Here is a 17,081-nt window from a genome sequence, read left to right on the forward strand (position 1 = left end):
ACAGCCATCATATCATACAGAAATTACACAAATGCACTCACCCAATACACAAACACACTCACCCATTACACAAATACATACGATCCCCCCTATTGACAATACAGACTCCCAAAATGTTTCAACAATTGCACAAATACACATACCTAATAAACCAACACATTCGGTCCCGACTTTCATAAACGAAATTATCTACCGGCTACCGCTGACAGAGAGAGAAAAGGAACATTAACGACTAAAGCATGTGCTACACGGTATGAAACTTTGGTTTCAAACCGTGTGGATAGTTGTTTTATGCAAAATTTCGTTTAACCTTGATATGACCTTGGCAGCGCGCTTCGCGTTGCAAACCGCGACCAAAACCGTTGGTTTGAAACAGTCTAGCGGCTAGACTCTAGCCGCTTGTTTAAAACCACGCGTTCGGCAGTCGTGCTGCGAAGGCGAGCGTAGACGCACGCGACGACGACATTCTGCACAATGGCACAAGAAGCAAGTGAACGTGAAGTTATTACCGAATTGCTCGAATTATACAGAGAATTGCCATGTCTTTGGGATTTATCATGCGAGTCATATAAAGAAAAAAAATGCGTGGGATATTTTAGCCGAAAAATTAAAAGCAATAGACCCAACGGCCAACGCCGTGACTGCAAAGAAAAAGATAGACAATCTTAGGATTTCGTATACAAGAGAATATAAGAAGGTACGTATAGTTATTACATTTACCTATCGTTTTTTTTTAGATTACGTCTTTTCAGCGCAACGTTATTTTGGACACTGTTGGTTTTAAACCGTGTAGCCGAAAAGCGCAACTCGCTTTTATTTCGTTTCAAACCGCCGTTTCATACCGTGTAGCATTCTTTTAAAGGTACGCGTACATTATAGAACTGTTAGATAAGGGTGACAGATACCCTGCTATTGCTCGGAAATTTGGGATACCAAATTCAGGTAGGTCAACAGTAGGCGACATAAAGAAAAACAAGTACTCTTGAAGTTTGTTAGCCTAACAGAACGTGGTCCCGGTGTACGAAAAACACTGAAGCAATCGGAAAATCCTGTTTTAGAAGATGCTTTGTTTACGTGGTTTTTGCAAAAAAGGCGATTGCATGTTCCTATAAGTGGTGATATGATTTGTGAGAAAGCTCGAATTTTTCATCGCCAGATTACAAACTACAATATCGTATTTAATGCAAGCCGGGGATGGTTAGACAAGTTTAAAAAACGCCACGGAATAAGACGTTTAAAAATGATCGGACCATTCCAACTAGAGTTACAGAAAGTTATTCGAGAATGAATTTAACAGCGGAACAGGTTTACAATGCTGACGAATCTGGTTTGTACTGGCGATTATTGCCAGATCATACATTAGCCTCTGGCAATGAGCCGTCGGCTTCCAGAAGGAAAATGATGAAGATGAGAGTGACGTTCATGCCTTGTGAAAATGCGGCTGGAACTCATAAACTTCAATTGCTTGTTGTCGGAAAATCAAAAAACCCACGGGAATTTAAATCAACACGTAAGACTTGTTTCTTGAGTGGTTTAAAACGGAATTCGTTCCCGCGGTCCGCCGCTATCTTTTGTCTATTAATTTGCCTCCTCAGGCACTGTTATAGTTGGATAATTGTCCTGGGCATCCATCAGCAGATGAACTTGTCTCTGAAGACGGCCATATTTTTGCAATGTTCCTGCCACCTAACATCACGGCGTGTATACAACCAATGGATCAGAACGTTATACAAAATGTGAAGTTAAATTACCGCAAATCACTTTTGGTTAACTGTCTTGCATTATGTTCTGAAAACTTGATGGACTCATTAAAATCGATAACTTTAAAGGACACAGTTTTTCTTTTGGCTAATTGCTGGGCCAATGTTAAGACATCGCTAATTAACAAATCATGATGATGGTTGAGGGGACCCAATGATCCTCAAATAAGTGAGGCAGAAGCTCAAGAATGGGCTGCTAGAGGTGCCGAAAGCGAGTTACAAAGATATGAAGTGTTAACTGATGAGGAGATTGTGCGAGTGGCTATGTGTGAGGACGATGAGCAAGATGAGGACAATAGCGTTGAAATTCTAGAAATCACAAAAGTTGGTAATTCAGAGGCAGTAGGAGCTTTAAACACTGCTTTAAAATGGGCTGAAGATAACGAATTTGATAGCCATGAAGTTATGTTTCTCCGTCGACTTAGAGACCGTGCAGGGTGCACGCAAAGTTCTTTTTTTTTGTTGCGTCATTCAATTTCTTCTTCAATAAACGCGACAGCTACGAGTGCCAATTAAAATTTGACATTACGAAAAACACGTGCAGACCTAGTGCCAATACTATCTAATTACTCGCACATTTGTGGCCCAAGCGACATTCACTTGTTGGCCACGCGAGGTTCATTGGTTGATGTCGCGACGTTCTTAAGTAACAACTCGTCGTTCACCCGGAGTTGACAACGAACGACGAGGCGGCGCTGGTCGGAGGCCGGGTGGCTCTAATGAGCTATGACCTTAAAAAAAATTATTGACGTCACTAGTTGGATCACCCTGTATAACTGTGGTAATGTTCTACACATGGTTGGCCAAAAGCTTAAACATGCAAATTGAACAAATATTTCCAATAAGAGGCCACTCTTATAACCAATGTGACAGGAACTTCGGAAGGTATGGCATATTACTGAACAATATTTGAAAGTGGCTTACGTTATTGAAGATTGGAATAAAGGTTTACAGGTATTTTTGCCTAAGACCCACCCACAGCCACACGAAAAAACAGCTCGGTTTGCTATACAGCAATATGTTAAACTAGACTTTAATGACCAATTATAATAAAATTTCAAAGTTTCCAAGTGTCGTTGGTGCAATTGACTGCAGTCATATTCGCATGTCCCGGTAATAAAATTCTCATGCATTTAATTATTTGTATAACCACACATCCTACAATTGATTAAACCATATGTTTGTTTTGTTTCAGGGGGTGATACTGCGCTCTATAGAAATAGAAAGGATACCTTCTCCAAAAGCACCCAGTCGTTGATGCCTAACTCCGAAGAAGAGATTTAGTTGCAAGGTGGCCGTACTCAGTGCATGACAGCACTTTATTTAGCAACAGCAGGGTGAAAGATGTTATTGAATCTCAACACCTAGGTAAATGCTGCCTTATCGGAAACTACGCGATCTGAGATCGATTAATCGAAGAATCGATTTTTGGAGCCAAAAAGATCGATTTTTTAAATCGATATGTAGTACTGTATCGGTTCAGTGAATCGATATTTCACCCTCGAAAATAGACATTCGATTTTATTTATGGTATAAACGGTATAAACCAAAAAAGTATTTTTAATTGAATATACAGGGTGGCCAAAAAGTCGTGGATCAAACGCAAATAGGGGATAGATGAGGTCATCAGCGGCAAAAAATTGTTCTACGGGAGGTCTCTAAGGTCAACGCCTGCAGAGTTATGATTGATTTTGGTTTTTATATGAAAATTGACTTTTTTTTACTAATTCTTCTTAAAATTCGAAAATATCTACATCCTGTATCTTTTTCATAATATCCACTAGATTGGTACTGATGAGTTCTTGCGTTAGACATACTATTTATAGTTGTTTATTGAATGTATTGAAGATAATATTAAGTTATACGATATGAATTTTTTTCAAATCAAAACTTTTTGTTTATTTCGGACCCCACTGTGAAAAAAAATTACTCTACCGAAAAGTGACCCTGTATTACAAGTTTTGGCGCATTTAATATGGATTCTGAAAAGGTATTACACATGGCCATGAGTCGCTCTAATATCTTTCTAGGGAGAATTACAAACAACGATTGTGAAATAATAATTGTATTAAAACAATTATTTCTCAATGGTTGTTTGTAGGCAACAAAATATTTTACAATAAAATATGCTCAAAGTTCCTGACTTTGACCATAATACTTAACCTGCATCGTCTAATCAAATTCCTACGTAACCCTACAGACATCTGTCCAATTTTTTGAATCTAGTCCGATTCACACAGTACTGGTCACAGGTAGGTAAATAATTAATCTATCATAAGTCCGAATCGTTGTTGTTTTTTCGTCCTAGAAAGATATTAGAGAGACTCATGGCCATGTGTAATACCTTTTCAGAATCCATATTAAATGCGCCAAAACTTGTAATACAGGGTCACTTTTCGGTAGAGTAATTTTTTTTCACAGTGGGGTCCGAAATAAACAAAAAGTTTTGATTTGAAAAAAAATTATATCGTATAACTTAATATTATCTTCAATACACTCAATAAACAACTATAAATAGTATGTCTAACGCAAGAACTCATCAGTACCAATCTAGTGGATATTATGAAAAAGATACAGGATGTAGATATTTTCGAATTTTAAGAAGAATTAGTAAAAAAAAGTCAATTTTCATATAAAAACCAAAATCAATCATAACTCTGCAGGCGTTGACCTTAGAGACCTCCCGTAGAACAATTTTTTGCCGCTGATGACCTCATCTATCCCCTATTTGCGTTTGATCCACGACTTTTTGGCCACCCTGTATAATAAAAGTGCTGCCGGCCGCCGGTTAAAGGGTTAATTATTCAAAAACTCTCGAGATGCCTGTGTGTTTGGATTCCTTCGCCTCTCTTTAATCAAAAAAACGTTACGTTTGTTTGTTACGGCCTAAAGAAAAGATTTGGAAGTGTCGAACAAGTTCATTTGTTGGCTGCTGCGACCATTTTAGATCAAAGATTAAAAAAGAATCATTTTACTGACCATCTCGCCTGTTCTCGAGCAATAAATAGAATAAACACTTCAATTTTAGATATTACACGGTAACTTCCACAAAATAACAGTGAAGAAGTCGACGCAATAGAAGGGACTGATAATATGAAAAAGGAAAAAATCTTCTCATCCAGAAAAAATCCCAAATTGAGAGAAGAAGTTGTTATCCAGTACGTAACTACGTACGTACTGTTATACCCTTAGCATGTAAGAGATATGGCTAACCTCTTGACTATCTAATGTGCTAAGTAATCAAAAGGAAAGCATATAAGCATACCAAGCGGGAGCAGGGTCAGTCGTTTGTCAGCGTCCATTAAGGTTACACCTCTGTTTTTTTTATTACTATTTCTAAATAAATCATTTTGTTTTTTTTTAAAGATTATTTTAAGTATCCGTATAACCTTAAATGGTCGCAGCGGTGGGATACGAAAATCCCTCTACCGGGTAGAGTTTAGAGGTTTGTCCGGCGTGGAGCTCTGAACGTAGCTTACTAACCGCCACCTTCGGATTGGATCTGTCGCTTCCAGTCATAGTGAAAGCTATGGTGGAGGCTGACAGCGACGGCCCGTGAAACACTTTCCAAGCGTTCTGTGAGGCCGTCGTTAGACTTCAAGAGAATGCGGAGAGGGTTCGGGAGTGTTACACAGACGCCGACCCTCAACGCTAAAAAAGGCCTGGAAGACGACGACGCGATTACGCACGTACCCTACTGTGACCTTAGCAAAGAATTGGCCAACTCAGAAATTGGGCTCACACAGCAGACGCTTACGACGGAGGCACGGATTAAGGGAAACTGTTACCGGTCAATACTGAACAGTTGGGGCTGTTGGGTTTTGGTGGGTAGGTGTCCATTGCACCATTAAGGCCTCCTACGCACTGGCGACCATGGTCGCCGCGACCTAGCCGCGGCGGCCAGTGAATTCTGGACTTTATATGGCAATCGCTATAGCCCCTACGCACTTAGCGGCCAGCGACCAGCGGCCACCGTTGGCCGCGGCGTCCAATTTGATGCCACGCGACCAGCGACCAATCGTGGCCGTCGAGAACATCACTTCTGTATTAAAATTCATCAGTGCTACCGCATCGGCCGCGGCGACCAGACGTGTAGCTAGCTACAGAGTGATTATTTTACAATGGCCAATTTCGACACGGAAAGGTTCATAATTGAAGTTGAAAATAGAAGAGGTTTATGGGATTTAGCATCAAATGATTACTCCAATAAAGATGTTAAGCGGCAGTTGTGGCTTGAAGTGGTCGATATATTTGGCGGTGAATCCATGGAAGATAAAGAAAAGGCAGAACTTGGTTAGTATTTTATTTTATTATGCCTAAGTAAATTAATAATGCGATGAACTACAATAAACGCAGCAGGTGCTGTAGTAGCATTCGACACGTATATGTGACATGAGTGATTTTTTTTTAAAGTTGTTCCGTTCATTCAAAATCTAAGAAATTTTAGCAAATAGGTAATTGTCAAAAGTATAACTATTTTATTTCTACTATTTTTCGCTTTGCACATGAGTTTTGACAATTATTTGCTAAAATTTCCCAGGTTTTCGTAATGATTGGAATAACTTTTTAAAAAGATTACTCATACCGCATGTGCGTTCGACGCCATTTTGTTTACGGCGCGCAATGGCGGCTCGCGGCGAGCACCCATATATTTACAAATTGTGCCAGGGCAAGCGACCATCGGTACTGAAGTAGTTTGCGAATATATCTCGATATTCGGTTGATGTTCTATTTGCTCTATTAGGTAAACATGCAGGTATTTCTAATAAAGCCTCTGGTACAGTTAACGTGTCCTTGAAATCATATCCGTCTCTTTCTCGCACAAAATTATGAAGCACACATAGAGCTTTTATAATCACAACTGCAAATTCTTTCTTGACGTTTAGGGGTCGGTGAAGAATCTGCCATTTATTGGCTAATATTCCAAATGTACATTCAATATAGCGGCGGGCACGGGATAGTCGATAATTAAAATTAGTCTTTACATTATTCAAGTTTCTCCCAGCATACGGTCGCATCATATGTTCCGATAGTGAAAACGCCTCATCACCCACTAAAACGAACGGCATTGATTGGCCATTTTCTTTGATGGGGTTATTGCTCGGAATATCGAGATCATTATTTAAAAGCCTATGATAAAATACAGAGTCTTTGTAAATTGACGAATCACTGCATTTGCCGTATGCTCCAATATCTACGTAAAGAAATTTATAATTTACATCACATATTGCAAGTAACACGATTGAAAAATAATTCTTGTAATTGTAATAAAGAGATCCCGAATGTTGTGGTTTGATAACTCTAATGTGCTTGCCGTCGATGGCTCCGATGCAATTAGGAAATTGGGCGTATTTTTGAAAACCTTCAGCCGTTTGAATCCACTTATCTCTGGTCAATTGTGGCATCACAATTGGTTTTAATATCTCCCATATTGCTTCACAAACATCAAATACTATTTCCGATACTGTAGGAAGCCCTATACGGTATTCATGACTTATATGAGATAAAGAACACCCAGTAGCCAAATACCTGAAAATAAAATTCACATTAATAAACATAATATTAGTTTTGTAATATGTACTACATTTATTTATTGATTTACAGGCATTACTCTCCAAAAAAGATGGAAAAACCTTAGAGACTGTTTCACAAGAGAGCTGCGCCGTCTTAAAGATGTCAAAAGTGGTTCTGCTGCAAAACGTAAATCACAATACACCTATTTCAACCAATTACTGTTTTTGAAATCAGTGCTGGACACAAACGCAACAGAAAATAGTCTCGAAGAGGCAAGTCAAGAAAATGAAAGTGCAAGATCTTCTGATCTTGAGACTCAACAGTCTGCATCAAAGTCGCTTAGAACAAAAAGGAAGAAAAAAATACCAAACGAAGAATCCGATACAGACCCTCTAATTTCAGTTCTGCATAAGACCATAGCGACTACACAGAATGATTCAAATTGTGACAGACTGTTTCTTTTATCCCTCCTCGAAAGATTTCAAACAATCCCTGCTGCAATGAAGACCAAAGCGAAAATGGAAATCATGGAAATTATAGAAAAATACCAACCGAACTATTCAGGTTATTCTACTACCAACAGGATATCAGATGATTCAAATTACAGCGATACTCATACTCATTATTCTGATATTTCTCAAAATTCAGAAATGATAGACCTATTTCCCAATTTGAATGATTAATTGTTCACAATTGCCATTTTTTAAGTTATGAAAATACAAATAATTTGATTATCTACTTCAGTTTTTTAATATTTAAAAACATGTTATAAGCAAGCCCTTTTCCTCTCCTTTTCAAAGTCGTAAAGTAGAATACTACTGAACAATAGTTCATAAATTTTTTAAAGTGGCAAAACCTTGGTCAATGAATTATACAGGTTGTTGTGAAAAACGCAACAGTGGTGGTTTAGGGTGATTCAGAATCAAGTCTTGTATAATTCAAATTTACAAAAAAATCCGTTTAGCAGTTTAAGTAAAAAAAAGGCCCTATCACATTATTTTTATTTTTCCTGTACACAATACTCCATTCCGAAACATCCTTTAAAATATATCACGTATTTTTTAAACATTCTGTATTTAAAAAAGAAAAAGCTTACCTTATTGTTATTACTAATTTTTCTTCTGCTGGAATGCATTTCCGATAGTTGTTACCAGTTCCAGTAATTTTTGGTTTTATTGTATCCAGTAACAGGTTAAAAGTATTCGTTGACATTCTCATGTAATTAAAGAATCTCTTCTCATACATTTTTAAATCCAAAAAATAAGTATAATATAATCCTTTAGTCTTTCTCTCGCAAAGTAATGGATGCACCCAAAACTGTCTTTTACGTGAAATCTTCCGTTTTCTTTTCGTAGTAAATACACAAGCACAGTTAGCGTGATTATCTTCTGCACGTCCATCTTGACACATCCTTGGAAGTCGACTGCAAATTTTTCGGCCGTCCACATGTCGCGCTTGCCTACGCACCGGCGACCATGGCCGCGGCGGCCTGGCCGCGTCTATGGTCGCCAGTGCGTAGGCAGCCTAACTAGTTACCTAAACGGTTAATTGCTTACATAATAAACATATTTTCGTTCAAATTTGTGTGGTTTTAATTATTTTAAATTAAACTATCAGCCAATATTCCCTCAAGGTAGAGTCGTGTCTATCAAAATTACTAGCTGAAATTAATATTTCAATAAATACGAAAAAGAAAAGAACTCGTAGCAGCGATGCAAGATCTCGCATTAAATATTATCATGACCGACCTTCAGCCACGACTTTCCACTATAGTTAGATGTAAAGATCCATCGACACTTTCTGAGGCAATTGCTTTCGCAATATCCGAGGAAAAGATATTAGGTATAACATATAGAAAACATAACAACACAAAAAAACGTTACGTGACCACCTAGTCACCTAACAAATAAAGAGCTACCTACAATTGAAAAAGCATAGCAAAGCAGTTGCAAAAGTACCATGGTACATAACCAACAACGAAGTACACGAACACTTTAAAATGAGAACTATCAAAGAGGAAATCCGGAGACTGGCAGCTAAATACAAAGAGCGGTTAAGCTGTCACCCGAATGAACTTGCTCGCCAACTCACCATTATGGGGTATTTACACGGGACGATTTTCGCCGTGCGGCGAGTCGCTTCACAAATTGCTTCACCAAGCCGTATCGCTACCCCATTTACACAGGTTACTAAAATCGCATGCGGCTCGGTCATTTCCATCGAAAATGTTGAGCAGAAATAATTAATTATTCAATTATTCAACAATTGCTTATAGAGGAATACTATGAGTGTGTGCGTTAAATACCCACAATTCACGATAAAATTCTACGAAATGCACCCGTGTTCTACAATAGTAGAACGCGCGACTAATGGAGTGTTAATGTGGTTTTGTAAATAATAGTTCTATTGACAAAACCCACGATTGGTGGTGTTTTGGTTTGGTTTGGATTGGTGATCTCAAGTAGTGACGCGGGAAAATGTCGGCGTGATCTCGGGCGTTGATGAAGTAAAAAGAGTTCGGGTGGGCATTCTTTGTTTGGGAGCTATTACAAATTGTCACGAAACTTGTTAGTTGTTAATGATTTATCAGTGTGCTAATATAAAATATTTATCAAATCTATAGTTCTGTTATTTAAGAAAACGTTATCCTACATTACTGGGTGGGAGAGTTTTTAGTTTAATATTAGTAACTTGAGTAATTGTATTTCTCAGAATAATGGCACATATTTCGAGATGGTTGGAAGAAGTTAGTACTGAAGATGACGATATACTAGAAAGTGACACTGAAGTGGAGCTATGTGATGAAGACTGTGTTTTCGAATCACCACATGATACTGATACCGAACAAGAAGGAAGTGATACAGAACCATCCTTGGAAAGAAGCGAGCCAATTACTAATCAAACTTTAGACTCGGATTTCGAATCGGAAGATGATATACCTCTAAGGCCGGGTTCCCACTACGCCGGACCGGCAGATCTGCCGAAAACCGGACACCGGACAGAGTGTTCACATTACATCGGATCCCGGAAGAAATTCAGACAGTCCTCAGTTGAATTTGGACCTGCGCGCACAATGGACGACGAAATTGTTGTGTTGTGGTGGTATCTTAATAGAAGGCAAAATAAAAGAAAACATTGGGTACACCCTATTTTACGGGAAAGATTTTCACTTGGAACATTTGAAACATTAATGGGTGAACTTAGAAGAGACGAATCAAAGTTCTTCAATTATTTTCGAATGACAGCAACCACTTTTGACGATTTACTGGGACGACTAGACATAAGAGTACGAGATACAAGTTTCAGAGAATGTATTTGCCCAGAACAAAGATTAGCCATATGTCTAAGGTAAGATTATTTTATGCACTAGATTGCGTAATAATAGTTTTGACGTAGGTACCTACTTAAGACTGTATGAATGAATGAATGTTTGCTATGTATGTTTGTTTCATGAATGTGAATATATATAATGTGTGTGTGTGGGAGGGTGTATGTATTTGATAATCATTATGAATTAAAAATGCAAACAATTATTTAAGTATTTATTTGTACTCAAACTTAAATCCCTTCAAAATCTAAGTAATCTGAGTCTTGGGAATGTATGGAACGATTACTAGATGCTGATGGCGAAGCTGGAATCGGATTCGATGTCTGAGATGAAGTTGATGGTATAGATGTTGTTGCCTGTTGATTGCTACTATTATATTGCGTAGAGTATCCAGGGTAGTGTTGATCTTGCGTAGGTATTGGCTGTTGATTGACGCTATTATGTGTGTAGTATCCAGAATACTGATCTGGTCCGGTTATCTGATTATATGAATCACGCCAATGTCCGTAATTTGGTCTCTCATAATTCCTACTTTTAATTTTTTGCAACATTGTCATGACGCTAGCTTGAAATTCTAAAGTCTCTTCGATAGTTAAAGTGTTCAAGATTGGTATAATGCCTTTGAAGAAAGATAGATGATGGTTTTCCTTTTCTGGGTTTATTCTGGAGTCCAAAAACTTTACCATCCTGTCATTTACCTCTTTATTATCAATTTTTTTTTTATCTTTAATTAAAGGTGAACGAAAATCTGATTCCATGCCTACTTCAGTCTCGGTTCTTGCTTTTTTTGAAACTGACTCATGTGGTGGTCGAGGTTCGGAGACTTTTTTCAAAAACATTAATTGCTCGTGATATAAATAATTTCGTGTCTTTTTGGTCGAAGATCCAGATTTAGACTCATCTTTTTGTTTCTTTACTGTCTTAAGCCACGAATCTCGTATATTATTCCATTTAGTTGAAACCTGTTTTCCTGAAATCAATAAAAAAATATCATAAAACAATACAATTTGTTTCTTGGTGACGTATAAAGTAATAATGTATTAACAAAAAATACTTTTTTTTCAGATATTTAGCTTCAGGATGTTCATTCAAAGAAATACATTACTCATACAGAGTAGGCGTTTCGACAATAAGTAAACTAATAAAAGAAATGACCCACGTCATTTGGGAAAACCTAAAGACAGATTTCCTTAAGCTGCCTGATACTGAGAGAGAATGGGAGGACATCGCTTCAGGATTCGAAAGAAAAGCCAACTTTCCTCACTGTCTTGGAGCAGTAGATGGCAAACATATCAGAATTTTGAAACCAGCCAAGAGTGGTTCTATGTTCTTTAATTACAAGGAGTATTATTCTTTTGTATTAATGGCAGTTGTCGATTCAGAGTACCGATTTATTTTTATTAGTGTGGGCTCATTTGGCAAGGAATGCGATTCTAGTATATTAAAGGATAGTACATTTTGGCAAAAGATCAATGATGGTACTTTAAATGTACCAAAGCCTAGACCGCTTCATGAAAACTTGCACGAAGAATTACCGTTTATACTTGTTGGCGATGAAGGCTTTGCTTTAACACCTAATCTCCTACGTCCATATGGAGGTACACATTTGAATACTGATAAAAAGATTTTTAACTATAGACTAAGTCGAGCAAGAAGGTATGTTGAGTGCGCTTTTGGTATTCTGGCAAATAAGTGGCGAATAATCCATCGAGCTATAGATCTCAACGTAGACACAGCAATTCAAGTAATTAAAGCTTGTGCAGTCTTACATAATTTTGTAAGAGAAAAAGATGGTATAAATTTTGAAAGTTACCAAAATATAGAACATAGACAAGAACAAGAAACTACACCCATGAATCGAAATGTGTCGAGTCGAGGTGGCCCTAATGCCAACGCTATACGGACATCATTTACTAATTATTTTGTTTCAGATATTGGTTCCGTTCCGTGGCAGGCAGCAGCTATAAAATAAAATTTATCAATGCATTTACATTTTATCAATAAAACATTAAAAACTCACCGTACTGTTTTCTTTCTTTTTCATCCAGTTCATCGAAGTTTGGTTTCAGTATTAAACATACTTCACGCCATGCTGCTAACTTTAAGTTTTTGTCTTTATAAACGTCTTCGGTCTTATCCCACAGAACAGGTCTCTCTTGGACAAGCGTAATTAAAGTTTCTGCTTGAATATCCATGCTAAACGTCTACTTTTACCAGAACATGCGAGCCGAATGACGTGAGTGGAACACGGGCGGGGCGAGGGGAGCACGAGCAGGGCGAGCGGGGGACAGATACCGGCACAAACTCGTTCACATTACTCCGGGCCCGGTCGTTCTACCGGCAATTCGTAGTGACAAAACGTTCGGTAGAAATGCCGGGCTCGGCAAAAATGCCGGACCCGGGATAATGTGAATAGCTTCATATAAATTGTACAGCCACTAGCTCTTCCGGCAGATTTACCGGCGCGGCAGATCTGCCGGTCCGGCGTAGTGGGAACCCGGCCTAAGTTATCTCAATAACGATAACGACACGGCCAAAAATGGCACTAAGTGGATGAAACATCCTTATCCTAGCACGCGCATACGTACTCAAAATATTCGTACACAACCCACAGGGCCTAAAGGGGCTGCTAAAAATGTGTCATCGGAGCTAGAATGTTTTAAATTATTCTTTGATCAGTCTATCATAGAACTCGTAACAAATTCTACAAATATCTACATAGAGCAAGTGAGAACTAAATTTTCCAGAGAGCGAGATGCAAAAGTTACGGATATCTTGGAAATGCTTTTATTGGCATGCTTTTTGTAATAGGTGTTCAGAAATCCGGAAGACGTAATTTGGAAGATATCTGGGATACAACGCGAGGTATAGGTACCGAATTGATATATCTCGTCATGTCTCTAAGTAGATTTAGATTCCTTCTGCGAACGGTTAGATTTGATGATGTAAATGATAGAGCAGTTCGTAAACAAGATAAATTAGCTCCAGTTCGAGATATTTTCGAGAAATTAGTCAATAACTGCAAACAACACTTTGTTCCAAGTGATTTCTTAACTTTGGATGAACAGCTTGTTGCTTTCCGAGGACGATGCCCTTTTAGGCAGATGGCGCTAGTAGGTATATGACATTTTGTTATACATTTCAGCATGTTTTAAGAACAAAACCCTTCGACAGATGGTGGAAATGGACATGAACCACGCAAAGAAAATGGTGACTGTAGGTAACAAAGAGTACAGGGTTTTGGACATAGTGACAAATCTTTTACTACAATGGCCTGCCTTACTTCATCGACGGTGAATCAGCCGCATACTTGAATGACAAACTGGAAAGTAATATTACTAATCGAAAAATCCTCGAAAAACCTCAGAGAAATCAAAAGTAAAGTGGCTGAGTATTCAGTGGCTTTGTTATCACAAGAACCACCAATTTATTCCTATTTCACCATGCCTCCTGCTGATAGAGGACAACTCTTTGTTTTTAATTTATGTTATTATTATTAATTACTTAAGATGTCATGTGGAACATGGTTTAATGGTTGCAGGTCCTTACAAACGTTGTGTAAAAAAAAAACATGGCGATTAAAAAGAGTGGCGGAGAGTTTATTGCCAGTTCTTCCCTTCCGTTCTACGCCCTTGATTTAAGAACTGGCAGTAAATGTAAAATTAGAAGAATTAATATGTATTTCTTTACTGACAAGTCATAAGTGTACAATGTGTTACCCATATGATTAAATGATTTTTTTTTAATTTTACTGTATTCTTTAAATATTCGAATAATCCAGAGGTCTTGTTTGAAAATGTGGACTTAAAGAAAAGAAATTCTGTTGATTTAGCTAATTTAGAGCTTGATATTTTGTATCCAGTGGGAAAGACTCTAAGTGTGGAGAAGAAAAAGGATTTACCGGAACTCCTTTAATACATTCATAGAATTTTACTTAGCGCAACTGTAAGATGGATGGTTATCAAAAGATGGACCGGATGGTTATCAAAAGATGGACCGCATGTTGTAAATTCTGATGCTTGTTATACTAGAGAAGAACTTGCAGGTAAATTACAAGATGTAGGTGAAAATTAAGAGGATGAGGAAGGTAGTGTGCACGATCCACCCCTTGTTCAAAACACATGGAAGTGCAAGAAGATCTTGACAGTATTCCCAGTGGTAGTATTCCTAGTAGATTATTAGACTAGAGAAGTTATATGGAAGAGAAGATCATTCAACTATGATCCGGATAAAGTTGTTTTCTTGGGAATCTCCCAATATCCATAATATACTCAAATATGTATGTGAAAAAGAGAGTCTCATATCTGTGCTTCATGTACTTCTTAAATGAAGTTTTTATATAGAAAATAGTATATCAAACCAGTATATACAGTACTACACAAGACCTTTATAATCCAGTTGTTAATAATTTATCTGACATGAAAGAGTTTAACAGTATTTTCATATGGTCTCATTTCATCTGTAATGCCGGTCAATAAGTTTCAAAATTTTAAACTTTCTTTGCATTTCCAAAATAATGAATCACAAACCAGTAGGCCATTCTAAACATGATTGATAGTTGTTTAAAATACATCTAGTAATTGAAGACCTCAATGAGAAGTTTTCCAGCATACAAATAGAACCTCTTAGTTGACGAACAGATGAACGCCATAGATAGGGGTTCAAACTCAATGTCTTCTGTGATTTATCTAGCTTAGCCTACAAAGTTGAGAACTATTCTGGCCAACAAAATTGATAAGAGATTAGATGGGCGATCTTGATATTGGAGCAACAAGAATCATTGTAATTTGTTTGCATTGACAATTTCTTGACTTCATTGCCATTTTTTAGAAAAGGATGGCACCTATACACTGTGTGTAAATCACAACAAAATAACATCCCAAAGTCAACATTGCCAGTAAAAAAGGAATTCTTTATTCCATGGTGAAAGGACAACAAAGTGGTTACACTTTTATCTACATGTGTAAGATTTAGTATCGACTGTTACAAGATATGATGAAAGCATAGCGAAAAAGTGCCATTTCATGTCGACATATAGTACAAGAATATAATAAACGTAGACGACAACGTAGAAACGGGAGTAGATTCAATGGACAGTTCTGTAGGCAGTATTTTAATAAAGTAAAAGGCAATTCTTTGCATTTGCTTGCTTGGGTTAAATATTTTATACCATATAGATTTTAACATATTAATTTAAATGAAACCAACTAACCAAATAACTTAAAACAAAGGACAATCATAATTATTTCAGTGAACTCATACTCATTCAAAGGATCATCTACAACAATAAAATTAATGCATATGCAAAAAAACTATTTGTTTCGAACCAATAACAAATATACAAAACTTTGAAGAGACAATTTAAGACATTTTTAGTCTAAATTGGACTTAAACAACCACTGAGATAAAGCCTCGTAGAGCTTTCACAAACCAACATTTAAACTAGTTTTACCCAATTCAAGGATTTAGACACTTACGGTAACAATACCACACAATAGACTGCATTGCTTTTCAAATTTATAACAACAAGTCTGAATTTGGCAATGATGAAGAAAATTTGTACTACATAATAGGACAAAAACGAAAAAATTGAATCACCAAAAAACAAAATGGTATTCGGTACCGCGAACGGCGAAAGTCGAAACCCCAAATTCAAGCCAGAGCCAACTGCCACAGACAAGATTCTGGAAAAAAAATTGAATCAAAATTATGCCACGCCCTCTAATGTTTAGCTCCTTAACTAAAACTACAATATTATAATAATAATATAAAAGATGATAATTATAAAATTAATTTGTAATTTTATAACAACAACAAGGAATTGGACAAATACAATTGAATAACAATCTAACATTCACATCTACCTAATTAACAGAACAATATAATTTCAAAGAATACTTGCCTTACTTTATATTGAAATAATTTCGGCTGTAATTTTAAATTTTATAATATTTCGAAATCAGCATTAATTATACTACTTCACGCTGTCCTTAGTTTTTCATAGAAATGAATTGAAAGGGTATGAAACCGTTAAAGGAAGTAATTTTAACAAACTTTCCATATGTCGTATATGATTTATTTATACACATTTTGCATTTGCATTCATTAAAAACTTTCAATCTAGATTTTATCATATTTATTTAAATCTATAAATAAGATAAACGTCTAACATTTGTTAATTTTGATAGAAGTTGAAAGACCTCTGAAACTTTATATTGGAACGAAGTTCCTTATCGCGCGTTGTGAAAGGGGGCTAGACGGAAAAAATTCTTACGAAAAGTTGTCACGACACTTTTTTGCTATTTGCTATTGTAATACACCGGTTCTCGTCCGATCGCCGAAGTTAAGCAACGTCGGGCGAGGTCAGTACTTGGATGTGTGACCGCCTGGGAACACCTCGTGATGTTGGCTTTTTTTTTTCGTCGTAAGATTGGTGTCGAGAAAATCTATCATACTGTTATGATACCAATTAACATATA

General features: G+C 37.1%; 4 protein-coding genes across 5 annotated transcripts; 2 read left to right on the forward strand and 2 right to left on the reverse strand.

Moving 5' to 3' along the window:
- Positions 1 to 5,603: 5,603 nt before the first annotated feature.
- LOC125058396 lies at positions 5,604 to 8,373 on the forward strand. The gene is made up of 2 exons (XM_047662477.1): positions 5,604 to 6,053; positions 7,365 to 8,373. The coding sequence occupies exons 1-2, from the start codon at positions 5,882 to 5,884 to the stop codon at positions 7,955 to 7,957; spliced, it is 765 nt and encodes a 254-aa protein (XP_047518433.1). The 5' UTR covers positions 5,604 to 5,881; the 3' UTR covers positions 7,958 to 8,373.
- LOC125058355 (protein ALP1-like) lies at positions 6,051 to 8,779 on the reverse strand. The gene is made up of 2 exons (XM_047662432.1): positions 8,371 to 8,779; positions 6,051 to 7,289 (listed from the first exon to the last, which is right to left on the reverse strand). The coding sequence occupies exons 1-2, from the start codon at positions 8,682 to 8,684 to the stop codon at positions 6,413 to 6,415; spliced, it is 1,191 nt and encodes a 396-aa protein (XP_047518388.1). The 5' UTR covers positions 8,685 to 8,779; the 3' UTR covers positions 6,051 to 6,412.
- A 1,196-nt stretch (positions 8,780 to 9,975) lies between these two features.
- LOC125058338 (protein ALP1-like) lies at positions 9,976 to 12,621 on the forward strand. Of its 2 annotated transcripts, XM_047662414.1 has the most exons (3): positions 9,976 to 10,622; positions 11,668 to 12,200; positions 12,534 to 12,621. In XM_047662414.1, the coding sequence occupies exons 1-3, from the start codon at positions 9,991 to 9,993 to the stop codon at positions 12,572 to 12,574; spliced, it is 1,206 nt and encodes a 401-aa protein (XP_047518370.1). In that variant the 5' UTR covers positions 9,976 to 9,990; the 3' UTR covers positions 12,575 to 12,621. The 2 variants fall into 2 exon arrangements, with proteins under 2 accessions (XP_047518370.1, XP_047518368.1); XM_047662412.1 differs by having other exon boundaries at positions 11,668 to 12,621.
- Positions 10,804 to 13,103, reverse strand: LOC125058386. Its single transcript, XM_047662461.1, has 2 exons — positions 12,623 to 13,103; positions 10,804 to 11,572 (listed from the first exon to the last, which is right to left on the reverse strand). The coding sequence occupies exons 1-2, from the start codon at positions 12,795 to 12,797 to the stop codon at positions 10,833 to 10,835; spliced, it is 915 nt and encodes a 304-aa protein (XP_047518417.1). The 5' UTR covers positions 12,798 to 13,103; the 3' UTR covers positions 10,804 to 10,832.
- Positions 13,104 to 17,081: the final 3,978 nt, after the last annotated feature.

The sequence above is a fragment of the Pieris napi genome, chromosome 18, assembly GCF_905475465.1.
Source record: "Pieris napi chromosome 18, ilPieNapi1.2, whole genome shotgun sequence".
In the NCBI taxonomy this organism is placed as follows: domain Eukaryota; kingdom Metazoa; phylum Arthropoda; class Insecta; order Lepidoptera; family Pieridae; genus Pieris; species Pieris napi.

Excerpts from the sequence above, each read along its gene's own strand:
- LOC125058386 (XM_047662461.1), bottom strand. The coding sequence starts at position 12,797 with ATGGATATTCAAGCAGAAACTTTAATTACGCTTGTCCAAGAGAGACCT. Across the intron at positions 11,573-12,622 it reads AAAAGAAAGAAAACAGTACG|GAAAACAGGTTTCAACTAAA; the intron begins GTGAGTTTTTAA and ends TATTGATTTCAG.
- LOC125058396 (XM_047662477.1), top strand. The coding sequence starts at position 5,882 with ATGGCCAATTTCGACACGGAAAGGTTCATAATTGAAGTTGAAAATAGA. Across the intron at positions 6,054-7,364 it reads TAAAGAAAAGGCAGAACTTG|GCATTACTCTCCAAAAAAGA; the intron begins GTTAGTATTTTA and ends ATTGATTTACAG.
- LOC125058338 (XM_047662412.1), top strand. The coding sequence starts at position 9,991 with ATGGCACATATTTCGAGATGGTTGGAAGAAGTTAGTACTGAAGATGAC. Across the intron at positions 10,623-11,667 it reads AGATTAGCCATATGTCTAAG|ATATTTAGCTTCAGGATGTT; the intron begins GTAAGATTATTT and ends CTTTTTTTTCAG.
- LOC125058355 (XM_047662432.1), bottom strand. The coding sequence starts at position 8,684 with ATGTGTCAAGATGGACGTGCAGAAGATAATCACGCTAACTGTGCTTGT. Across the intron at positions 7,290-8,370 it reads AAATTAGTAATAACAATAAG|GTATTTGGCTACTGGGTGTT; the intron begins GTAAGCTTTTTC and ends TTTTATTTTCAG.